Source organism: Pomacea canaliculata, linkage group LG4 (genome assembly GCF_003073045.1).
Source record: "Pomacea canaliculata isolate SZHN2017 linkage group LG4, ASM307304v1, whole genome shotgun sequence".
Lineage (NCBI taxonomy): Eukaryota > Metazoa > Mollusca > Gastropoda > Architaenioglossa > Ampullariidae > Pomacea > Pomacea canaliculata.
The window spans coordinates 25974245-26001255 of NC_037593.1; the positions used below are offsets into that span (position 1 = coordinate 25974245).

The window sequence follows — 27011 nt, forward strand, 5'->3', positions numbered from 1 at the left end:
CGCATCTGTAAATACAAAGAGAACTAGGTCATACAATATGTATTTCTGATTATTATCTTCATAAACATGACTTCTCTAGAGCTCACTTCTATATTGATTGTTTAGTTCCTCATTTTTCTCGTTACTCGATTTTGTATCCCATCTTCCTGTACAGTTTCCTCAGACTTCTTTACCAGAGCAAATAATTTCCTTCTTTTTTGTTATATATTTTTCAGTTATGACTTATACATCGATGCTGACATTTAATAAAGTTGCTAGAACATTAACAGCTTTCCTTATCCTTGTGAGACTATTTAATACTTGTTAAATTTTTAATGAGCTGGTAGTGTGAAAAGTGCGTTTTTCTTTTAATTTTTCTTCGTCCATAATCTGATTTTAGAAATCATAAGAAAGTTTAAGAAGCTTAGCAGACTGTCAAACACCTAATGTGATATTTTCAGATGCCGAAATGAAAGTTAATTGTGAATATACTCTTCATTGGCACATTTCGGAAGGGAACATATTTTACTTGATATAAAGACACTCTGGCTTCTATTTGACAAGTTATTAAGATGTACATATAAAGGCATTGGAGAGACAAAGGTCTGAAGCAACAATAATTAGTGACCAAGACATCTGTGTCTACGTACCGACTCCTGCTACCAGATGGCAGCACATCACCAGCAATCCTAAAGCAAAGCCAAGAAACATCTTCGCCATCCTGAAAAACGTTTTGTCAATCAGGAACATAAGCATTCCCGTCCTTAGTTTTAATGTTGATGACTATGTAGGTAGACATTTAAGTACTGTAGTACATCAATGTTTGACTGACAACAGTTTCTAATTGTTTATTATATTTTTCCGATGTTCGTTACTTTTTCTTTTCTCTTGGTATTTTTTTTTTTGTTTTTGTTTTTTGGTTTTTTTGGTTTGTTTGTTTGTTTTTTTTTTTGTTTTGTTTGTTTGTTTTTTTTTTTTTTTTCTCCTTTGTTTACTTATTTTTTTAGAAATTATTATTTTGTTTCAGGTATCTTTTCCTACCCAGAATAAACTTTTGACAGATAAGACAACATCGAAAATATTAAGAAATAACAACGTTCGATGACAATTAACTGTTTGGTCCTTTGCCCACGTGACATGTGCTGTTGCTGTGACATTTATCGCAATGTAAGTTCAAACCAAACTTTTGTATCACAGGTAGTAATGAAAGCTCGATTTGTTGTAAGAAAAAATAATCATAAGCCGAAATCATTTCATTAAAAAAAATGTGTCTGGAAAAGGCTTTTGGTCAAAGTATTTTTAACTAATGAACAAACCTCTTTTATGTGTTATCATTGAATTGGCCTGCTTTCAAATTTATAGCATGCTCCTTAAAACTTGTATAACACGCTTGAGAAAACTAGCATGAACATTATTCCCCTGGTCATACATGTTGCTGTAGGGGAAAAACAAAATATACAATATTAAAATCGCGACAACATAAGAAAATTGGGGAAGCTAAAAAAAATTAATTATTGACTGAAATTAGTACTTACAATTTTTCTTACAGCAAAGTCGAGTGTCAGAATACTTTTCTTCTTATTTTTTTCCAAGTCCCGAAAACTAGTATTTTCCAAGTCGAGCTGTTCCTGTGATACTCAGCGAGGTACAACAAAACTGTAGACTGCCTGGCGAAGTTTCCAGCAAGTAAAATGAAGAGAAGAGTGGACAGAGGTAGGGACTGAACAGCTGACGATCGCTTTGAGCCAGTCTGATGGCCGGACAGGCAGCCATAAGCGTATTTATGCTGGTGGTGGCGATGGAGCAAAAAATTGCATTAAAAAGAGTGTAAGCCATTTGGGAATCGTGCCAACTACAGATTCGTCTGCTCTACCCCGTTTGTTGATTCGGACCTTGCCTGATGTTGTCCAATGCTGCGACATTGCTTGTTTCTGTAATGTAAATCTGTGTGTGTGTGTGAGAGAGAGAGAGAGAGAGAGAGAGAGAGAGAGAGAGTGAGAGAGATATTTTGCATGTATGCTCGTGCAAGTCAATCTCTCTCTTCCTCCCTCTTTTTCTCTCCATCTCCCTTCTCAATGATTTTTATGTGCCTTGCAAAAATCGTCATATTGAGGAATTAATACTTATAAATTATGGTGTGCAATTTGTAGATGTATCATTTAATTCAATAAATTTATCCTGTTTAGTGTTTTTGTCTTTGTTTTCTTTCTCTCTTTCACACACTCACACTCTCTGTGCGTGCTGAGTATTCGCAACCGCACCTTCATCCACCCACAAGTCAAGGGCTGCAGCGAACTGCTTCTCATCTCAACCTTTATGGTCATCCAGTGGCTACCGACGAGCGAAAGAAAGAGATTTGTTTTCAAACCTGGCATCAGAAGCAGCTTTGAATCTCATTTTGCCTTAAAAGCCTTCGAGACGACCTTGGAGCTTCATCGTTCCTCTTTGAAATTCTTCAAAGAGGTCAAAGGTAACAAAGCCAAGGACTCTGCTCTGAATAGAGAGAAGCGGCATGAGGAGAGAAAAAAATAAATAAAAAGAAAAGAAAGTGTTTGTTGTTACTTGTAAGTGTATGTATATACAATCCCTGTGTCTGCGTGTGTATGTATCCGTGGTTGGTTGTCTGACCAAGGACATGTACAGATGGACTGCTGTCTGCCAAGACCAACCCTTAGCCTCCTGCTGTTGGTCTCGGCGAGCCTAAACAAAGAATGTGACTAAACCGGAAGCTTTCTTGTCTCGTGCCTCGTTGTAGCAGTTAACTGGAAAAAAATCGTCTGCTATCAGTCCAGGAATATTAGTTCGTGGTCTGACGAAGTGGATTGCTTGGTAACCAGGTCAACTTGTGGACAAATGGTTTAGTATATTTATTACATTGAAATATGTTCTCTGTGTTCTGTGTGTTGATGTGTTCTACCCACGTGTGAAGGATCCTAAAGGAGGAGTATAACAATCCTCCATGGCTTCCAGTCTTACTGATATCCTTGCAAATGTCCTTTACAGCAAAGATACCTACCTAATGCATAAAATATAAACGATGTAACCAGCTTTTCGTTAAATTACTTCACAAACAACTTACAAATCATAAATTCATTTTAAATTTAGTGTTATATCGACAGTGAGTGCACAAACACAACCTCATGCAGTCAGGGCCGTGCTTAGGGGCAGGCGGAAGAGGCATCTGCCTAGGGCCCCGCGCTTCAAGGGGCCCCGCGCTTTTGATTGATATGGTAACTAGGCATATGGAAGTGTAGTCAGCCGTATCACATTCTCGCTGGACGCACTTGGACAGAAGGCTGCTGGAGAGGATTTATCGCGCATGAACGTTCGTGCATTGAGCTATTGCTGGATTTATGTGAGGGCCCCGCACATGCCCTTTGCCTCGGGCCCCGCGAGGGCTAAGAACGGGCCTGCATGCAGTAACAATTTCAAAAATGGAGACCGGAATATGATTTAAGGGGAGACAACAACATTGTGTGTAAGTGTGAGTTACTTTCAGTGTTTCCTACAAAGAAGAGTAGAAGGAATGCGGTGTACTATATGCGGGTGTTTGTCAAGACGATTGCCAGTGTTGTACCGGCGACACAGGTTTGGTTTTGTCCAGTCTGTTAAACATTTGACCAGAACAATCATCCGACGCCACTGCCGCTGGTGTTGTAGGGAACAAACAAAAAATATAAAAAAAAATATCAGTCTATCTTGAACCTTATTTCGACAGAGTTTGTCCGTACTCAGCCTGACTACCCTCTGTCTATTCTCCCACCTCATCCCTTTGGCTGTGCTTACATAGTTTTTGTATTGTTTTATGTGGTCAGTCATACGAGTGCGTGGCTAATTCTAGTCTGTCGCATCTATAAATAGTCCTGTTTGTGACATCACAGGTATTTTTAGTAACACCGTCATATTCGGTAATACTGAGTACTCTATTTATAATCTGAGTGCGCGAGGTATTATTCTAAATTTCACGAAGATTTACATTGATGTGACTGTCGTTGCTGTCCGTGCTGCTTTCACCGTATGTACCAGCCAATCAGCTGTTCCTCCTCGTCAACATTTCTCTAGCTTCTCACCCACACACACCCACACACCTCTCGCTCGTGCTGTACGTGCCGTCCTGAGAACTTTTGTTATTGCAGGCAGGAGGAGGTTGGAGGATGGAGAAGACAGTCGGAGGAGAGGGGAAGGAGGGCAAGTTGGCATGCACTGCCCGGCCTGCCGCTCGTTTCGGAAGCAAGGGCGCCTCTCTCTGTTTGACTCTTGACCAGCGCCATCGGCTCGTGTTCTCGTGATGACGTCACCAACTGTTGTCTAGCGTGATGCAATCAGCTTGTTTATCAAGCGGCAGCCATGTTGTAAATATTTGTAGGGTTTTTTTTTTTCAAAGTTAGGTAGATATAGGACCCTCGAAAATTGTCTGGTTTTGTCTAGAATTCCTGACAACTATTCTTTGCGGTTGGGGGAAGGGGGACAGTGTTTTACGCCGAGCCAGCAACTAAGGCAAGGGGGGCAAACCCTGTAAACAGATTCACATGCAGAGAAAAAATAGCATGCCCGAGACGAGCGCTGAACCCAGGACAACCACCCTTCATTGTATCGATGAACAGGAGCTAACCGTTGCGATAAAAATTTTACGAGCTATGAGTAAAGTGCTTTTCAGATAAAACTTCGGCATTCCGGGTTGTTAAGTACAGGGTCGTGCGTGCAACTAAGGTCTGGCTTGACCCCTGAACTTCAACGGACATAAAATGAAAGTTAACCCTTCGTCTGTCGCTAAGTCCGATCGTCTTGATGCGCCAACATCCGACGAAAGAAAACAGTAGTTTGCTTTGTGCAGGCTGGGAAAATAATTTATTCCCGTCAACTGTCTGTTGGGATTGTGTAAACTGTTGTGTTAACGCTCTCAAGATAAATAGATAATTTTTTGTCTCAGTGTGCATTCGACTGTTTGCGAACGAAAGACAAACCAGAGAAAGAAGCATTTTTTCTTTCTTTTTATGCTCATGGACCTTTGTGTAGTATCTATTTTACATACAAACATGAATACGTACACATATACACGAATACAAACACATACATGGATTCATTCACAATAACTACATATACATATAATAGTTTATTCGTATTCGTATTCGTATTCGTACGTACACTCACATACATACAAATACATACATATGCATACATATTTATGTTTTACACACATTTACACATTTCAGTCAATCATTTTCATCTCTTCGCACCATCATCTTACCACAGCAGTCTCGAAACTGATGTAAACAACAATATTATCATGGAGTAGTCACTAACTCCTCATACCCTGCGACCTTGTCTCCTCCCGAGAGGCTTGATTGCTTCAGCTAGGACCTGTTTGAATTTTGATATGCAGACTTTTTTGAAAAAAACTTCATCTTGGCCAACATTCTGCTGATTTCAGGGGTCAATCACTACTCGTCGCTTACCAAACGACTGCGAGATTTCACGAGATTCACGAAGGATGGGCTCCTGCCAAGGAACGGCCCGGCGACTGGCGACCTAGAGGCCGATGGCTAAGCGATTATGTTTGCAAAAATCTTATTCCTTCCAGATGTCCACAACCCAGCGGAACGAATAGCGAGCTTCACGTGACAGCCATGTTGAACCGTTTGCCAACTGCATCCAGCTGCGGATGCGACACTTTGAGGTCAAGGGCAGTAATGAGCGAATTTCGAGTCGGTCTTGTCGTCTTTTCTGCGGTGTATTAACAATAATATAGCCATACCTTGTTAACAATAATATGGCCATACGTTCTTTTAAAACCAAAAGATATATTACAGTTTTTCATTTCATTAAATTTCTGAGGAACGTTGATTATATTCTGAACTAGTGTAACAGAAGGTTAATTATTTCACTAACGGTGATCATTTGCGAAAACATATAATGGAAGATAATGGTAGATATATTCACCATGAGTTTATTACTGAAATAAATATTACAGGTTATAAAGCTGTTCATCCTTCTGCAGCCCAGCCGTGACTTACAGCAAAGGGTTCAACAAGAATATAAAAGAACCCGAGAAAAAGTTGTTGGTTGATTGGCTGGCTTATTATTAAATAGTAGGGTGCTTCCCCTTATTCGTGATTTCAGATTACGGAATAAACAGGAGGATTAAAGGGTTTGAAATCCGGAGTACCTGGTAAAATTTCCAGACGGCCAGTCCTGCTAACAGGTGTGACATCCGAATATTTTTTTTTTTTTTTTTTAAAGATGGGATCTGAACTTGGGACCTGTCGAATAACTACAGAATCAACTTTAAAGAACAGGTTTATCTAGCATACTTGTGTACTCTTGAGAAAGTAATGTCAAACTTTTTCTTTTTTTGCAAAAGAATGGGTCTCTTGACGTAAATACGTGATCACACGTGAAGCATCGTTGAAAGGAAGAATTTTTCGCATGCAAATGTGGTATTTATCTTGTCTCAAAGCAAACCTAATGTCCGCTGCCTTTTGTGTTAACTTTGCTGAATGATGTGATGAGAATTTGACGGAGAGGGACGTTTGCTCGCCGCCATGCGGATCAAGTCATCCAGTGTCAACAGTCAATGGAGGCTTGAGACCCTCGTCTGAGTTGATAACATCCAAGCGTAAAATTCAAAATGCACTCCGTAACATGACCCTGCTCGGTGTAGGCCCAGACACTTAGTCGATGCGTAAGGTCAGCTGGTGCACATATGGCTGGGAAAAGTTGTTGAACGAAAAGTGGAGGAGGTTGAGGAGACTGAACCTATCGAACACTGGAGGCACGTTGCTGGGGGGGGAAGGGATCGTGACATGCGCACCTGTGGACACCCGCACACGGCGATAGACTCAATCGACATTTTCTCTCCATCCTGAGGTTCTTGAGTGTCCCAGGTACACATGAAGACGAGAGGTGAAGGGCAGAGAGTTGATGCTGCAGCTATGCGACTCTCGACTGCGTTTCTAAGCAACTCTTTGACGCTGAGCTACCCGAAAACAGACGAAGGGACGAGTGACTATGGCGTAGCCAAGTCTTCACCTTTCTGTAGGTGTTTATTAAACATCTTTCGTGATTTTTGCTTTCTCCTGTCTAACTGTTCATGCACACCTGCTCACGTGCACGTGATACACATTTGGGAAGTGAGATTGTCTTAGAATATTAACAGCCACCAAACGTTCCTTCTCTGTAATGATGCTATATGATGATGTCGGCTAAACGGCATGGACACCACACTTTTAAGAGAGAGAGCTTAATACTTCAAAAAGAATTGCTACTCCGTGATTCCATTGAAGTAAAAGGACAATCGAGATATTAATTCTATATTAACTGTTTAAGAAGACCTCACTATTTTAGGTTTCTTCGCAGCTGACACTATAGGTGCTGCTATAAATAATCTTCCAAAGCCATCTAAACTGTCAGCCTCGTTTCCAAGAATGTTCAAGGTGATGGAGCTGCTTTATTCGTGTCATACTTATTTGAGGGATGTCAAGCCGACAACAATAGAGGCTTTCTTTCGCGTTTTTTTCGGTCGTTTGAATGTTGTGCTCGACGAAACAAAGCTTTCCACACGCCACTTTACCCAGAGGAGCAGCCAGCATCTGACATTTCCTTTCCTGGCAACAAATTCTTTTTCAGGAATGACAAGGAGACTTTAAAGTGACCTTTCAAAAACTTGACATCATTTGAAATTTGTTTTTTACTTTCTCTTCCTCCTGTTGGTACCTCAAGACCTTGAAAGGCAGGTAAAGGAATGAATCCTGGGGGCCCATCTGGACCATGGATCCCTTTTTTCCCCTTGACCTTTACCTCTGAACGTTTTGATGCCTGTAATCCCTCTCCGGAGGCTGGGCATCCTCCCTCAAGGCGACCTCTTTGTACATCGATTATTCTCTCCCCTTCTCCTTCTTCCTGGAGGTTGCTGCTCTGCACCTGTCCTTGACTTGCGCATCTGTGAAACATTCCTCACCTGTCCGAAGAGCACACGCCGCTGTCTCTGTCCCAGGCCGGGGTGCGAGTGGCTGCGCAGCCATTTTGTTCAGACTAGGGGAGGCAACTTTCATTGTCAGTTTAAAGACTTAGCAGAGTGCAAACTGTTTTGGTTGATTGGCTTTTTTTTGTTTTTGCTTTTTTTTTGTTTGTTTTTTTTTTGTTTTTTTTTGTTGTTTTTTTTTTTTTTTTTTTATTTATGTTTGCTTTGCTTCTTTCTTTCTTTACCTTTTTTTATTTTTACAAAATCACTGCTGAGGTCAGTACAAGATATTATTTTACGAATCCCTTCTGTTACTTAAATGTCATCAGACAATAGGTTTAAAAGAAACAAAATGTAGTTTTTCTCGACAACTGATAAAGGGCAAATGCCTTGTCAGTCTTTTTTTTATTTTTATTTTTTTATTTTTTTTTTTTTTTTTTTTTTTTTTATTTTTTTTTTTTTTTTTGTTAAGCGGACTGATGTCTCTGTTTAAAGCAAGTGTTGCTTTTCATTCTTTCAGTCACTCTTAATTTTAACATCACAATATGTAGAAAAATTTCGCAGCATAAAATCATTTAAAAAAACAAAATACAGCTCTCCTAGTTGCTGTAACTCTGACCACGTGACTGCTGTCACTTATTTGTGTGCATGGGGATGTTTGAAGTCCTACAGTTAGACAATGTAAGGAGGCTATTCACACGGACTGCTCGGAAATAAAATGTGAGATAGAACTCAGCCTAATTTTAAATCTTTGCACTGTGGTAAAACTTGAAAAGTATTCTTTAATGCAGCTGTTTAAAGAAACTTAATGGTACAGCTGTAGAAAAGTCAATTACCGAGTCTGGTCATTATTAAGTTTGAGAGCCTCTAAGCCTTGAATCTTTACGGCAACTAAAATATGCGTCCGTTAGGTATTTTATTCGTTTATTCCTCTTGTTTTCTTATTCGCTGTATTTATTCCTTTTACGTGCATTTATTTTTATTTTCTCTTTTTTTTTTTTTAATTTCACATTTCTGTGTATTTTAGTTCTTTGAATGTATTTTTATCAAGTACAAGCTCTTACGTTGCTGTGAAGTGCTCCTTTCTCTCCTTCCCGCACCTTCTTTATCCACCAAAAAATATTGTACTGTCTCAGGAACACATCTCCATCAAAACTCTTCACACACTCACAACATCACCATCTCCACTACCACAGTCGCTGAGGTCCCAGGCGTGTGTTCACTTGAAAAGCATCAGCCACACTCCCCGCCCGACGGTCGGTGTAAACAAATTGTAAACTACCGAACTTCAATCCCCTCTCCCTCCCTGTAAGAGCTATTTTTACCCAGAGGTAAATTTGACGACTAGGTGCGTGACAACATGATCGAGGGTTTGTTGTCGTTACAGTGTTGGTAGAATTCTCCCAAAAGAAGTTTATGCGTGCGTAAGTGCGTGTGTGCGTGTGAGAGAGAGAGAGACACTCTTTACCTCTATCCCATATCTTTCTCTCCATTCCCCCAACTCACAAGTCGCGGATTTACACTGAAATAAAGCGAGACATATTTTTGGTTACCTTCTGCAACAGCTGTGTGTGAGAGAGAGAAGAGAGAAAACTATTTTTGTCCTTTTTGTAGCTTTGGGTATCAGAAGTTCTGAAAGCGTTTCTTTGAAATTTCGTTTTTATTTCAAAAAAAAACATTAAAGCCTCGGATCCCTTTGGATTCATTCCATTTTGCCTTAGACATTTTAAATTTAGGAAGGTTTCTTTTTTGGTGTTGTTATCTTTGCCATGCCCTTGTATTCCACAAGAAAATTTTGTCATGGAGCTTTAGGTTTAAACCTGAAAAAAATGAGTTTTATTTTGTTTCGTATAAGTAAGCCAAGCATGCTCAGGCGACGCTCCGAATGGCCGAGATGTTGGCAGGTCCAGGCATCGCTGGCAAGTCTTGGTTCTCAGAAGGTACATAATGCTAACTGCATTTGTTGACCTAACCTGTCGCTCTCTCGGTGTTGACCTTTCGCTGAAAGGGTACGATCACACGACCATTCCACACACATCGCCGGCGTTTGCTTGCTTTCTTCTATTCTTCCCTCCACCACCACCCCACACACACACATCCAACCCCCACCTCATCCTGAACTCGTCATCTCCAGCGAGCTCAATGGTGACGTCACAACCCAAAGCTCGCGCGGGTTCAGCGTGGATGTGCGCGTGCGTAAACACGTTTGATGGTAAAGACGTCGCCATGTTTGTCGTCCGCCTTCCCGGCATCCCCTTGGCACTCGCGATGCGCATTTAGACCACGCATCCGGGAACGTGTTGATTCGCCACACAGATTAGCGGAGCCAGCGAATTTGCTTTCGCATGTTTTTTTGTTTTGTTTTTGGACATGCAAGGAGGAGGAGGAGGAGGGGAATAATGTTTTTTTTTTATTTGTGATGCGTCTGATGCTTTCAAGGGAAGGGTGCAGCAGCCAGCGAGAGGATAAAATAATTCGATTGGAAAGAAGGGAAGGGGTGCAACTGGGAGGTTGGGAATGTGGTGGAGAATCCAGGCTGCGTGGTTGCCCAAGATTTGGGATCAGGGTCAAGACCGCATAGACTTGTCAGAATCCATATCTCCCAGATAAACGATACTTCGCTACATGACGACGGTGGTGGTGGGGTGGAGGGGTTCAATGTGAGAGCAAACAAAAAAAAAAAAAAGGGACAACGACGAATGTTCGATCAGTTTGCAGATCAGGGAGCAAGTGTTTCAATGCACCGGAATGAACATTGCTATACAGCTCTTCTCAACATCTTCAGCGTTTCAATAATGCTGCTAACAATTTGTAGAGCCGGTTCAAGGGTTCAAATACTCGACAGTTCGGGAAACCTGCGCTGACCTTTCGCAACGCACTGCAAAACGTTAGCTTCCATTGTATGGCATTCACCTGTCAGCTGTTATTGTCCACGTGCACCCGTTCGCAAAGACACGTGATGAATGGCGCAAAGTGTAACACTGTAACTAGAATGTTCGATGTATAAAAAGTTGTTTTCAACCAAACCAAGAAGTTTACTGTAGTTAAAACGTAGTTATGTGAAATGTTGCTTAAAATTGAATACCCCCCGACAACTACAACCACCATTGGACTTTATACCAAACTGCCCTAACATTTCTCGCTGGCTGGAACGTGCCTCGGAATTACAAAAGACCTGAAGGCCTTCTTCGTGTCCTTATCTGTATGTATAACGTTTTCTCTGTGAAATCTTTATTCAGTTGAAAAAATAAATCAAAACAGAATGAAAGATCAAAACTGTTTAATCCATGAAGATATGATAAAGGTAAACCCTTGGAACTAGACAATATGTGCTCAGAACTCTGCTCTTCAGAAAACATCTGAATATTTGTAGTAAACAAAAGTCGATGGATTTCCCTGATTTGAAGCTGGCTTCCAGATTACACTGACAACAGAATCGGAAAATGTTTACCTCGTGAAATGAGATCATCTTTTTAAAAACTTGTTTGTTTTGGGTGCATTCCCTTAGTATTTTCAGTGTGCTTTTTGTATATTTGTGTTTGTTTGTTGTTTTTTTAGCAAGTGTGTGTGTTTCAGCTTCTCTCAGTGAATCAATACTTTTTTTTCAATGGCAGTAATATTCAATTATGTCAATAAGATTTTAGTGCTTGAGGTATTTTTATTTCTTTCAAATTTAATATTCATGAAGCAAGTGAAAAGCATCAATTGTCATTATCGGTGCATATACCATTTTCCAAAACCTTAAGCCCCGCACAGAGTTCGGTCAAGCACCGTTCTTGCAGTCGCTGTCGTAGATACACGTCAACAGAACGGCGTCGAACTTCAGAAGTCGTGGACAGCGCATGGTGTACTGGAAGAAGTGGCCTTGCAGTGCCTCCACACAGTAGAAAAACTGTCCGCAGGCTGTGGGATCAGCGAAAATTCCCTGGCCGAGCCGTTTGCAGTCCGTCGACGGGAAAACCATAACCGGCTTACTCATGGTATCTGCAAACAAGATGTTACAACATTTCTCTGGAAAAAAACTTTATCCATTTGGTTTGGTCTTTAGAGATACAGAACGGCCGGTTCAATTATGTTTTAAGCAAGAGTATTCACCATCGTTTTCCACCCTTTCCAAATTTGTCGGAATTCCGCCTCTCTCAGCAATGGCTGCGATTACAAACTTCACAACTTTTTCCAATCAAAGACCTTTCCAGTTATGCTGTGGGTTTTCGTTTGGTTTGCTTTTTTGTGTTGTTTTAGTGTTTTTATTTTTGATTTTGTTTTATTTTCCTCCCCCTATCTACACTTTTTAAACCCGCTTGTATTTTTTTTTTAACTCAGGGGAAGCAATGGCGTCAATTGTATTCACTTTGTTTCTGGAGAGGTTCTCTCCCTTGTTCCATGTTGCACCATTGGTCCTCAAGAAAAAGCTTTAACCTTGTGTCAAGAAGTGAACTCATAAAAATTATCTTTTTTGTCCGTAACAACGGCTGAGTAGCTGGTGGAGGATAATTTAAGTTCCCCAACGCAACACTCACCCATGGACGGTTGGTTAGCTGGGTAATGCGGTGTCTGTGGCTGAGGCGTCGGGTTAAGGATGTATGTGGAGGGTCGCGGGATATAGGGCTGGCGGGTGGTGAAGAGATTGAATGGAGGAGGAGTCGCAGTGAAGGGTATGAAAGGTACGAGGGGGCGAGGCGTGGTCACTGTCTGCCCCACGTAGCCTCCGTCCATCGTGGTTTTGATGGCGCGGAGGAGAGGGTAGGGTCCGTAGCCGCAGTGATTGCTGAAGTCGTCCATCTCGACTGACCACACGAATGCGCCGCCCAGGTCGTACCTGTTGATTATCTGCTGAACCTGCAAGCAAACGGACAAGAAAGCGAGTTAGAAGGTCGGTGGGTGGGTGAAAAGGAGGTGAGGACGAAGGTATAAATTATAAACAGTCGATATTAAAAAGTATTATTCTTTCCTTTAGAAAGACTGGCGTCTCACTTATGTAATAAACAAGTCTTTTTGTCCGCTTGCTTTTAATTTGACTCACCTGACGAAGACATTCTTCAGGCAAAACAAAAGTGTTGTTGGCATTTGTTTGTTTATATATATATATATTGCTCAGACAGACGCTGGTAAAGGTGCTATTCCTTCACTGTAATCACTTCACAAAATACAAAAAGGACCAGGTAGGAATTTCCAAAGTATCTCAAGAATTTGGGATCTTTCTCACGTGGTTATCGTCATGTAATTTTCAATATAATGTAGTTATAACTCACTTAATGTAATTCACTCGATGTATTCAATAATTTTCTTAATGAAGTGCAGGTATCCTATTATTCAGTTCCTAGAAATCTGTCGCTGTATATATATATGATTATACCTATTAGCATGATGACCAATACCTTGATGGTGATGCTGTCGACGTTGTCGTATCCTACCCACTGATCCCCTCCGTAGGCGTAGGGTACCTTCTGGTCCTCTATCCACACGCTCCGCCATCCGTGTCGCGCGAGGTTCTCGCACACCTGAATCACAGTCCTGTGTGTACTGATCACCTTTCTGTACTTAATGTATACTTCAGCACACTGCTGCTTCCCCGTCAATAAGCTATGACAAATTTGAAAAATCAGAAGAATTTATCTCTAAGAAAAAAGATTAAAGAAATATAGACAAACAACTGTAGAACCAGGAATTAGCGTGGATGTATTCTCCTTCCCCAGGCCTTTACTTTCTCAGTTTTAATCGGGTATATTTATAAATAAACAATAAATAAAATAAATGGAAAAAAAAATAAATAACGATAAATCAGGCTAACGAAAATCTGCAGTTTTTGACGTGAGTGAGTATCGATCCCTTGATCATCTGGTTCAGAGAATTTCTCAGAGAAAGCCGCTCACACCTCTATGGAATGTTACCTTTGTCATCTATGGTACACAAACTAGAAAATATTCATGATTTACATTCTTATTTGCGCAAGATTAATTTTTTTCTGCTTATTTTATGAAACATCATCTTGTGGAATTATTCTGGCAAAAATAATAAAAAAATGCATGCTTCAATGTTTACATTTTACTGAGAGTTATGCGTTGATTTGGGGTGGGGTTTTTTTTTTCTTTGGTTTTTTTTTGTTTGTTGGTCAGGGACATAATGGGTTGTAACGAGGCCAGATGAATTTACAACAGCAGACGCTAACAAACTAAATACGGAAGTGGCTCATCTGTCAACAGACAAAGAAAGGAAATTACTCATCTGTCAGCAGCGAGGCAGACGAAAAAAATGAATGAGTCTGCTTTTTAACCGAGACAAATTTCCAGTTACTTTTCTTTTTACCTTTCAGTGAACTTGGTTTCAGGCTATAGTCTGATTATTTGAATTTAGATGAATAGATGGGTGGATGGACAGATTGAGAAAGGGGGATGATGAGAGTTAATGAGAGAGAGAGATTTAAAAAAAAGAGAGAAAGGCCACAAAAATTAAGAGAGAAAAGCCGTTTTCTTGAACTTTGAACCCACACCGTCTCGCAAACGTCCTAAACAAACAATTGTCTAATATGTGTGACTGCTTCAAATTCAGTTACTTAGTTACTTGCTTCTAATTTTCTCCACCTACCTAACCTCTCACGTAGTTTCTTTGTTATGACAGTTGCACTTCAGCCGGTGTGAAGACAAAGAAAATGCGACCTTCATGCACTGTCGCTTATTACTAAGTTATGGCAGACTCTGCTCGCCACGATCCATTCCTGTCTCTTGTGGCATGTAGAGACAACAGTAGGTTACTTTCCACACGTCCACGTGACTAATTAATGTTCCTAGAGTACACAACGAGTTCTTTGATGCCTGGGTTTATTCATAGACACAAAGGCCCGCCATTGGCTGTCGTTTACCCTCACGACATTAGGGAGATTGAAAATGTTTTTCTCCAGTAAAGAATGCTATTTTCATAATTCAAAAAAAAAACTCTAACACCAAATTGTAGAGACATTGAAAAATGTTAGTTGACATAGAGATATTAGAATCATTCAAAGGCATTTAAGATTTGGCTACATACCTTTGACTCGGTTCACACTTTGATACCATTTCTACATTTTCATATTTTAGCCGTAAAACTGATTCTTTTGCGACCATCACGCCAAATTTACTAGTGATTTTAGTCTTCAGTAATTAAGGCTGTGATAAGAATTTTTATACTGCCTCTATATGCACATTTTTTAAAGTAAATAGTCCGATATTCTGCGGTGTGTCCGCTTATGGAAGTTTTATAAGCTAGCGAGGATGCATTTTTTCCTAATACAGTGATACCTCGGTTCTCGAACGCCTTGGTTTTCGACCAAATCGGTATTCGACCAGGAAATTCGAGAAAATTTTCTTGGAATCCGAACAAATATTTCTCGAAATCCGAACGTCCGAGATGAGCCGAGTTGAGCCGAATGGCGTTCGTATACAGATCTCTGATTCAGTGAGTGTGAGTGCAGAGAGAGAGATGACCCAACACAAGCATGACAAATTCTTCCGTAAGAAATCTGCAGAGCAAGATTCTGGGCCATAAATGAAACACAATTACTGTATGAGACTCATGTTTTTCTACATATTATAACAAATTAGAACGAATTAATCCAGTTTCCATTATTTCCTATGCTCTACACCCCGAATATTGGTGAATTGTCTCCTTCTTTCGAGATAAAAGCATAAATCCACGCAATATCCAGAAAGAAGTCAAGCCACTGACGTCACGTTTGTCCACAACCTAATCCCAGCTTTCCCATTGGCTTGGTGATGTTTGTTGGTGTTTATCTCGAGAACCGAAAAGAAAGTATTCACTACGTAAATAGTATTTTTCACTTTGTAATCCATTAGATAAAAATTCGACCCCAGTAGTCCTTTAAGCAATGCCATGCTATTTTTCCTGTGTCTGTGTCTCAAGGATTTGCAATGTCAACTGTGTTTACGTTGCTCTCCTCACCTGTCGCTGGTATTTCGCAGAATGTTTCAGGGCTTAAGGCCAAACAAAGGACAGTGTCTCTATATTTGCTAGAATTAATTGTGTATCGTTTTGTCCTTGAAGGCTCCTGTGGACTGAAACTTTTATTATTCTTTTGCAACTTTATTACACAACCTTGAATATTTTTGTATGAACTTGCAAAACATGTTCACAAACAGTGATGTCACAAGAATGTGTAAAAACATCAACACTTAATATTTATAACAATCTACATCAAACAGGCCAAGTGTCATTCCTTAATTTAATAATAGTAATTCTAAACCCACAATTACAAGATACCTAGAATACTGATGATGGTTACCTCTGCAGTAACATACTGGTGACAAATGCAGCAGTTAAAAGATCTTTGTAATGACATACGAACACAAACTGCTTGCGTGATGTCAATAAAATATCCCATATCATGCCACACTGACCTCGTAAAATGCCATGATGCCATACTCCTGGGTGTACTGAGCCCCTCGTCCACCTCCATAAGCGGGCGCCATTAAGCCGTTGATGGCGGGGTTGACCAAGGTGTAGGTCATGCCGTAGGTGGCCAGTCCCAGGATCAGTTTCTCCCTTGGGGCGCCTTGAGAAAGCCAGTACTGGGTTGTCCAGTTCTGTGCACATCATCCAGAACTGAAAGGTCTCTCATGGGGTACCATACGGTGATTTCCTTTTTGTGTACAGGTTGTGTCATTATTGTTGTTCTGTTTGCTTGCTGGCATGGGTTGGTTGGTTGGTTGGTTGGTTGGTTGGTTGGTTGGCTGGTTGTTTGTTATACAAGTCGACAATAGGTTGGCAAACTTAAGAGTTGAAATCATAGTCCATGATATGTAATCTTATCACCTCAGATATATCTTTCAATGTATGTGTACATGAATGTATTATATACCTATGTGGAGAGCAGACTTTACAATTTTAAAATTCCAGCATTTAGACACTTCTTGACCCGGGCAAAGTGCCGAAGTGTTAAACATTTGAAGTGTCCCAAAGTCCCATTGTATCGGCAAGTGTATTTACAAACAAATTTGGATTTAGTCAGCGTGTTGGCCAAAGTTCTAATGTTTCAAACTTTTGTTCCCAGAACCGTTGGTTTCCTATTACTTTTGTCCACAACTTTGCCAATCTTGATCAAACATTAAGAATCATATGTGTGGAGTACATGTGGATGTGCATTAGCTTATGAGTATACCCAACTTTGCTTTATGTGTTCTCTCTAGTCACATGACATCCATCTGGCTACGTTCTTCTCAAGGTACCTCTAAACTTTAAAACTGTTGTCATATCTACCATGTCACTTGTCGTTTGGGGATTTGCAAAAGGCTTTCTCTTGGTATGTGGATTTGTTCTCGTCTCGTCTCGTCTCTCAAATAACATGCTGTACTTGTCAGCCATCAGAAGCCACAAAAGTGGACAGAGCTAGGACACTGACCATACACAGCTCCCGTCTGTCGCCCTGGTCGAGGTAACTGGCCCACACTGCGCTTGGGTGACCTGTCTTGTTCTCCCATGACCCGTGATAGTTGTAAGTCATCAACAGCATGTAGTCAGGGTACCTGCAAACAACAACACTTTCTAAATCTATGACTCAAAGAATTGACTCACCGACCAATCAAATCGACTGGAAAGACGATAAAGTGGTTAACGAAACTGAAAAAATGGTGGTGGTGGGGTGGTTGGTGGTTGGTGGTGGTGGTTGGTTGGTGTTGGCGGTGGTGGTGGTGGTGGTGGTGGTGGTGGTGGTGGTGGTGGTGGTGGTGGTGGTGTGGTGGTGGTGTGCAGCAACAACATCAGCCTGCTGCACTCACTTGGCAATCTCCCTCGTCTCGTATCCCTGGTCGATGTAGTAGCTCCCTGCTGCTGTGGCCAGGGTCAGGATCAGCTTCTCTCGCCCTGTCTGAATAGCCTCCCTTGTGAACTCTTCTTGCAGAGTCTGAAACAAGGAGCAAAAGGCACTTATTTATGGAGTTCATATTTACTTGTTCCATGCGGTAAGGGAGTCGATTGACAGTTAGTCTAAAGCCTTGGCAAGTGATCATCTTCACTCATCAGCTCGCGATGTTGGAGCTACACGTGGCCTGTCCTCGCTGACGAGAGCTAAACAGTCACCTGCAACTCCCTGCCTGATGCCAGGTTGGAGCTTGTGCGTTACCTGCCCCCCGTGAAAGAATTCCACACACACAGAACCAAAGTAGTTGCGAAACCGTTAATTAAAACCAAGAGGATGACATTGCGAAAGAGGAAAGGACTCCTGGAAAAAATGGCCGAGTGGTGTGCACGTGTTTGTTTTGGGATTTCAGTCCAAACTTTGCAAGCATCCTTTTCAAAAAATAGTACAAATATGCTAATTAGTTTGTCCGGCATGTGACCCAACTTTACTACTCCTCCTTTCGAAAGAATCGTGGTTTTTTTTTCCTAAAGTAAAGGGGTGGTAGCTGGGGACACGTTGGAGGGAGGATCCTTTAAAGGCTCGAAAACATGTTGGTATATGACTCTTGGGTCAAGAACATTGTGAAAAAAAAATATCTTTTTTTGTCAGATCTCTTTGTCTTTTTGTCTTCGGCTTCTGCTCTTTCTCTCTCTTTGTCTCTCTCTCGCTCTCTCACTCCATATACAGCGAACCAGTAATAACAAATTTGTTGATACATCAGAGCGTTAATTACATGTATGCTCTGTTTTCAACAGAAATTTTGTTGAAACGCATGTACAGCGAGAGAAAATATGTTTATAGACAGATACAGCTCAGTCATAACGAGTAGTGTAAACAACAATGAAGAGCTTGATGCCTCGCGCAGACGACGAATCACGTGACCTAAGGCACGCACTGTTTTAAGCAAGACAAATATGGACGCATTTTTGACCAACTTAAACTTTTTTTACGATTGAAAAAAACTTGGACAAATGTTCTTCATATTTGTTAAGTTAAAAACGGCCTTTGCGCAGTTTGGAACATTAGGCAAAAGAGAAACAAAGACGGAAGGAAAAAAAGAAAAAAAGACTGCGAAAAGGAAGACGAAGAAAAAAAAAGTAGTTGGGATAAGTAGGCTGAGAGCGGAAAGGGTTGGGAAAGAAAAAGATCGTCACACAAAAAGAAAACGGGAGACTAGTGGTAAGTATCACCCAACATCAAATCCTCCCTGTTGTTACCGACCTTTCAATGTTGTAAGTACAAGCCTTTGCCGCGCACCTCCCACCCATGTTTGTTCAGCCCCTGCCCCTTGCCCCTTTCTTCCGCTTTGGTGCGAATCACGATCTGGCCGGTAAAGGCCAGGCACGCACGTCACTTCCGTCGTCTCCTGAGGTCGCACGATGTTTCCTGCCTCCTCACCAACGAAGACAAACAAAAAGCACTGCTGCATCTCCTACCCGACCAACAGTCACTCAGGCCTCCCCTACCCCATCTTTGCACTGGCCTACCCGTTTCTGCTTCGCATCTGTCGGTGAAGTTGGCTGAAGGATGGCGAAGACTGATCCTTCAAGTGTCACTGGATAATTGACCGAAGCTGAGTGCCGCAAGACAAGGAGATAGAGATGGGTTACCAAACAGATGCGAGTGTGCAGAATGACCCAAAAAACTACAAGAATTCATTTTTTTTTATTTTTTCATGTATGAATTTCCCAAATCAAAAGTTGCAGTCTTTTTAAACAAACAACTCACTCCGCTTATTTCCTTTCGTACCTGTGAAACTGTCTTCTTTGGACAAATTTCAAATTAGCCACATTTTGTCTATTGAATTCAATGCAAAATAAACAATGTTTAGCTCATCAGATACAACTATCACTCGATTGCTCTCCTAAAAGAGAATGGACAAATATGCAAATGTCAGGCCAGCAAAGACATCTATGGCCTCAGAAAGGGTGAAACTGTTTGTACGGATGTAACCCTTCACAACGTTTAGAAGAAGAGGCGATTACTTATACAGCAGACACCGTTTAAAATGTTATCTTTCAGAAGCAAAACTGTGAATAAAACAGAAAGCAGGAAACTGACTCTCAATACAAACATCCGGGACAACTTGAAAATCGTGAGAGTGGAATCTATAGACAGTATCAAAAAAACAGAAATTTGCAAAAGATAGTAAATGAAGAAAAATAAAGGAGGAAGAATAAGACGAGGAAGATGATGATGACGATGTACGAAAAGAATAAAACAAAATAAACACATGTATTTATAAATATAGACTAAAAATAAACCTAAAAAAACCCTGACCACCACACTATAATGTTTTCACGTGCTGACGAAGCTAACGAACTAACGGAAGGGTTCTGGTTCACCAAAGCCTCGTTTTGAGCTTCGTGAAAGCCTTTTCAAAACAAGATCCGCTTTCCCAGTAGGTAAGACATGTTTTCTAAAAGCTTATTCTGTCCCGTGCACTGACTTGCCATCGTCGCCATTTAGTGTCTGACAATTATCCGGGCGTTGACTCATTATCCGTCAAGCGTTGGCTTCAGCAGGTTAACAATTTCTTGTCCAGAACCACCGAGCACCGAGCGGCGCATCCTTTTGAGGGGTTCGCGTGCACACGTGCACGTGTTTGCCAAGAGGGTGAGAGTTATCCCGCTTTTATTGCAGAAACGGATGTGTCAGGTCCTGTGGCGAGGTGGCAGTAAATACACCCAATCCCTCGGTTTACGAACTCTCGATTTACGACATTTCGATTTCGATGATTGAAGAACCTATTGGATTTGAACTTGTTGAGATTGATGTGGATTTGTTGAGCATAGAGATAATATTTTTTAACTTGCACTCTGACAGATTGTAACATCACTTCTAGGGACAAAAAAGATTATACGAGAAAGCGCAATTCTATGCCTCCTCCCGTCCTCTTTCGATGATTCGTTGATTCGCTCACACATCTAGTATAAGCATGGCATGACTTCACTCGCTAGGTAGTGTATTTCACTCCAGGTGGTAAAAGCTTTCATAAGCTCACAAGTTTGTTCGTCCTTAAATGGTCTAACCATGGCTTTCTATTTGCCAAGTGGTGTAGTCATGGCATCAGTCCTCTGTATGTTCTCTTACCTTCAGAAGCAATGTAAACAACGGCCTGTCATCTGGAGTACTCCCACGCACTCCCGGAAACTCCCAATCCATGTCCATGCCGTCCATATTATGTGACCTTTGAACCATATGCTAAGGTAATTACAAACAAGTACATTGAACTCGAAATCCCAGAAAGGGTTTTAAAAAAATCATGAAAACTAAGAATGTAACTGGATATAAGTTGTTTCATGCATGGCAGCACCTTTGTCAAACACCTTAAGAAATACTACCAAGATTAAAGCCATGGAAAAAAATCATTTTTTTTTTTTCAGGCTCAGAATAGTCACAGTAGAATGTTTTATATGTTTAATTACTGTTATATAAAAATAGATAATGGTAAACAAATGGTCGATTTGTTGTTATAGTTACCTGAGAAAGCGAATAACGTTGTTGGTGAATTGTCGTATGGTACTGGCAGACTGAATGATCGGGAGGAAGGGCTTTCGACCCGATGACCCAGCCCCCGATGGCCAGCAGAACACGGAGTCTAGGATTTTTCTTCTTCAGCGCCACCGTCCTCTGGTAGAGGCCTGGACCTCCTAAACACGACAGTCAACAAGTGGTTTAACGGGACAGGAAGTGACCTCAGTCTTACAGAGGTCTCGCCACCGAGCTGGGAATGGATGACAAAAGAAGAAACAGTAGGTCGGTACCTGAGTAGTCCACCAGATCCCTGGCTCCAACCGCCTGCACGTCCAGACCGTTGGGCTGGAAAAATGCGAAGATCACGTGGGTACACAAGGTCGGGTCGATGTTTTCGGGTAGGAATCTACCCACCGAAAGGCGGTATTGCGCATCACTGCTGTAATAACAGAACATCTTCTTCTCGCCTGTAATGTGAAAGAACCGATAAGGCAAAAATGAGTGAGGAAAGAAGATAGGTAAGTATGAAAGGTAACTCTTCTCTCCCATCTTCGCCCCTCTTTCTATCAATCTCTTTATTGATTTGTCTATCGATCTATCTGTGATGCTAATTGTCACTTATTCCCTTAGAGACGGAGTTCTGTCCGTTGTGTAATAATGTGTAATTATGCAAAAGAGAGAGTTAATGTTGGATATAAATGTATGTGTAAACATTATTATTTATTATATATGTATATTATGCACACCGTTTTCCTTTATAAACTATGTTCCTGTTTCGCAAACCATGTTTCAACAACACCATGACTATAATCTTTCTCCCCCTTCTCAAGAACATATGTCAAAGGTCTGAGCACAATATGTCTGAGTCTCTCTTCCTCTCTCTTCTCTCGCTCTCTGTGGAAGTGGATATGTGAGGGGTATGGTGCACTGGTGCCTGAACTCGCAGTGGTTCGATGCTTGTGTTTACCCTTACTTTTTTCCAACACCCTCCTTTCTCTTTTTTACTGTCTCTCTGTATCTCTTCTCGCTTGCCTTTTATAACTCTTTTTTTCTCTGCATGGCTCTCTTTCTTCCCTCCCCCTTCTCTCTCTCTCACACACATACACACAAACACGCACACAGAAACACACACACACAACGAGGAGCTTATAAACAAACACGACTAATTCTTGAAGTATTTTTTTAAAGAAAACAATGATGGAACTCACCATGAGCACTGCTCGTCGCGACCACAAGGAATACTGTAACCTAGACAATAACAATAAAATGTATTGAAGCAGACTTTCTGAAAACGTGCTGTTAATGTAGACGTTGAATAATTTGTGACAAATGTCTGCTTGTGAAATTTTTTTTAAAAAAAACCTTCCACAAACGTAGCAAATAGAGTGACATAAGTTGTAGAAGTTGTAGCAATACAAAAATACTCCATAATGATGTGAAAATGGGAGAAATAAAGTAAAACAGTATCACCATGCTCAACTAATGACAGGAAAGCGGTAAAATATTAATCAAGCTTCACAAATACGAGAAAATGATTTCTAGCAGCAAAGGGCACACCATACAGAGATTCAATGTCCGAGGTAGCATTGAAAGTGGACTGTAATGAAGAGTGATGTGAAGTGCGAGGACAGTGACGGCAGGACGATAATAGGAAGTGAAACAAAGAAGACAAGCAAAAAGACACGGCGCAAGAGAAAACATTAAAAACCGGAGAAAGCTGTTGTTTCGCTTGACCTCACGTTGTGGACGTGCACGATCATGCCAAGAGGCCTGCATTCCCAAAGCTGGTTGGCATTCGTCATTCTCATCCTCCCTGTTCGTCTGAGGTGCGATTCACACAGACGAAGGTGGTCGACAAAGAGATATGAGCCTCCATTTTTAAAAAAGGAAAATCGATGTGATTTCAAAGTTTATTTTGAACCAAACCTTCGTCTTAAGCTCAAATGTTTGTCCTAGAACTTGCTTTCATTGAGGATAAAAGATGATATAACCTAAATCTTATTAAGCGAAACAAAAATTATATTTTCTTACGAGTAGTAAGACTAGTTGACGTACATCTGTTTCAATCGACTTTGTCGCACCGTGTGAGTGCAGCTTTAGCTCCATGTCATGCACGAACTTTGAGTAATGAATCGTTAACTGTCCTTGTGACAATTATAACAACTGTGTGAAGACTTGTTTGTCAACGTCAGGAGGCTCTCAGAGCCCTTCACCCTCGACAAAGACGAAAGGCTGGACGAGATGACCATGTTCTCATGACTGTACTTGACAAAATTATTTCTCCGTCGTCGACAATATTGCTTATGTAACAATAAAAGTATTTATGTTTCGCAACAGTCATTGTGAGCTTGTGGTTGAATGGGGTAGAAGAGGCTGGTCGACTCCAATAAGGGTGTTGTTCATCTTTTTGGTACATCGGGTTGTACCAGCTTCAGTATCCGTTGTTTGGTTTGGTCGTCAAATGATGATGACTTCATTCGGCGGTGGTGGTGGTGGTAGAAGTAGTGGTAATCATTTTTGGTAGCGGCAGTAGAAAAAACAAATAACGTTGCAAAAAAAGATTGACAGCAATAAAAAGAAATAAAAAATAAGAGGGATAAAAAGAAGCAATAGTTAGTTGGAGTAAAGGACCAAGAGGAAAGGTACTTTTTTTTTTACTTCTTTTCTCTCTCTCCCCATCATGAGCACTGAGTTCTGAGTTCAGTTGCACTGAGGCTGCCGTGCAGACGACAAACGAGGAAGTTTGACTTCCGCCGTCTGTCCATCCACACAGCCATCCGAATACTCATCCCTCTCGGTCCTGCACTTCTCGTAAGACCGTGGGAGCGTTCGCAATATCAAAAAAACGTTTGACCTTTGCGCAACAAACACTCGTTCGTATACTTAGAAGAAAAGCAAATCGCCCTCGCGATGTAATTGCATGCTCAACGGGACTTTGCGATGAGGTATAACTCGTCTGCTTGTTCATTTTCTCCTCTCTGTTTATTGTGTGTGTGTCTTTCCTTTCCTCGTGATGCTCTTAAGGGTGAGATGTCATAGGCTAAGTCAAGTTTCACTTACTGTGAGGCTTCCTGTCTAAATATATTCGCTGATACTTGCAAAAAAAGAAAAGCAGATTCAGTAAAATAAAATGTAGACACCTGCGGTATTGTTTAGATAATAAGTTTCTCACTGTTTAAGACATTTTTATCAAAGACTATCACTACATTTGATAACAAAATTTCGTTACAAATTCGTCTTGCAATCATATAATCCTGTTTTTCCATCTTTCTTCATCTTTCTTCTTCTATTGCTGCTGCTTCATTATCTTAAAGTCACGAACATCACTTTTATTTTTGTCCCTTGGATCACCCCAGTCAAGCTAAAAACATTCATCAAGATGTCAGATTTGCAATAAATATGTCAACGTGGTGTGAATGCTTATGAACAGAGTACAAGCTTTAATTAGCTTCAACTAGCTTGTGTGAAACTGCTTTTCCAAAAATAAAACCCAACCCGAAAATAAACCTTAAAATGACTTTTTGGGAATGCTCGGTGATATAAGGTCTACCCTAAATATGTCCTAATTAGGATCGTCAACCAGACGGATTTCGATCTTCCTGTGAAACCCACGATGGACTTATTAAATTAGGAAGTAATGATATTAATACATAAATAAATTAACATTAATGCTTAACATAAATGATAATATAAATTACAACGGACAATGGTTCAAAGAGAAATGGAATCTCAGAAATTCGGGGTTTTGAGAGTTATGACGATGTTCCAAAAGAAGATGGCATGATAATTAAAATAAATGTAAATTTTTAACTGAAAAAAGAGGACGTCCCCTAAAAATAATTCTTATTCTTCTTTTGGAGCAAAAATTAATATATGATCTGGATTTATTTTCGGGGGAAAGGGATAGCAGATGACTTGGAGATTGCTGTCAGACTACCGAGTTCTGTGTGTATTATCGAATTATTAAATTCTTTCGTATTACTTAGTTCTGTCAGATTATTGACTTTCCTTAGATAAATTTTTTTTTAGTCGGTTCTTCCGCAAGATTTTTTTTCCGGAAAAAACTGTCCTTACCAGGAAGCAGCCTCGGACCATCATGGTGATCACCAGTTCCACTAATCAAGGGCCCCCGTCCTTTCAGACGACGCTGATCGGCCGTTGCAAGCTGGAGGTAATGAGCTGGGCTGGCGGCTACCCTCCTGTCTAGTAATACCCGCCGGCCATCTGCCGTGTTGCCAGGAGGCTGTCAGGTCCTCCTCCTCCCTTCAATACCCGGCTATTTGTTCATCACGAGCTCAGCCACTGGGCGCTGATGACGGGCTCGAGGGTGATGTTCTCGTTGTTGTGAGTGTCAAAGACGTTGACCTGTTTGTGACGTCAGGCAACGTTGCCGTCATCCTAGATGTTCAACCTGTACGTGACGTCATGTCAGTTACGTTGCTAGATGGAGTTGGCCCCATGTGTGTGTTTGTGTGTGTGTGAAAGCTGCAGTTTGACAGTTCCATTATGTTCGTCACTGTGTGACGTCAAAAGCTCGTGCTGCCATCTTTGAGGTCGTTGGTCTATGTGTGTGACGTCAAAAGCTCGTGCTGTCATCTTTGATGTCGTTGGCCTATATGTGTGACGTCTATCTCTATTACGTCAGCCTATGTTTGACGTCAAAATAATCCACAGCTGTCCATGATGCCAGAATCAGCAGTGTCAAAACTATGGCATCACCTTCTCCATTCTCTTTTTAAATTTTTTTTCATTGGATGTTGGCAGTGTGTACCAACAGCTTTATCTCACAATACAAATTGTTTATTGGTCACAAAACCCGATATTGTGTCAAATAAAATTATGTTTCTTTGCTATTCTCAACGTATTTTTGTTCCTACTTTTTTTTTTTTTGAAGAAGCAAATGACTGTACCTTTTATTTATGTAGCCTTTATTTAATCACTTGCTGCCAATAAAGCCTTTTAATTCTTTGACTTGCCTAACGAAGAATGTTAAGGAACCAGAGAAAAACATCTGTCAAAGAAACTTTGTTGTTTTCTTCCATTTCTCAGGATTAAAACGCTCCAAGATACGGGTATGGGTGAAGCAGGCTGAACTGCCCGGGTTGCTTCATGTCGGTCGGAGCGAGAAAAAGGCGGCTGAGTTTGCTTCGGCGGGTGGGCAAGGTTTTTGTCGCCGTCTGATGTAGGTAAAGATGCGAGTGAAAGGTTGAACAGCCGCAAACCCACCTGTACGATGCCGGGTGTACGGCATGCGTGCCCTCCTACCCCTTCAACATACCTTCTCTCCCTCCCCATGTCCCCCATGGTGTTAAAGGTCCCAGTTTCACATTTGATTGAGTTGAAAGATTCAGTATTGCCTTTCACGCGCTGCCCTCATCAGCGTTCATTTATGGCGGAATTGTGAACGTTCACAGTAATTTCAGGTGTTAGATTTCAAGTTTAGGTTTGTATATAACTAGGGAAAATGGAATCAAAGAATAATTAGCACCAAACAGAACGAAAGTAATAAAAGACAAACTAAGAAAATGATTGTCACACCAACAAAAAAGAAGAAGGAATCTGAAATGTTTATTCACGTGTCCTGTGAATGACATGCATGACAATAGACGTGTGACTGCAAACAAAATCTCTTTGAGTGTCTTTAAAGGTCTAGTGGGGTGCAACGTTTTTTCTAATGATTGGATTACCACAAAATAAGGTTTCCTA

The 27011-nt window shown here is 40.9% G+C and overlaps 1 protein-coding gene across 1 annotated transcript; it reads right to left on the reverse strand.

Moving 5' to 3' along the window:
• Positions 1–11577: 11577 nt before the first annotated feature.
• Positions 11578–25767, reverse strand: LOC112562482 (acidic mammalian chitinase-like). The gene is made up of 11 exons (XM_025235763.1): positions 25380–25767; positions 22514–22553; positions 21596–21772; positions 21312–21481; positions 20922–21032; positions 17707–17831; positions 17331–17454; positions 16330–16515; positions 13318–13440; positions 12460–12778; positions 11578–11923 (listed from the first exon to the last, which is right to left on the reverse strand). The coding sequence occupies exons 1-11, from the start codon at positions 25401–25403 to the stop codon at positions 11703–11705; spliced, it is 1620 nt and encodes a 539-aa protein (XP_025091548.1). The 5' UTR covers positions 25404–25767; the 3' UTR covers positions 11578–11702.
• Between the last annotated feature and the right edge of the window lie 1244 nt (positions 25768–27011).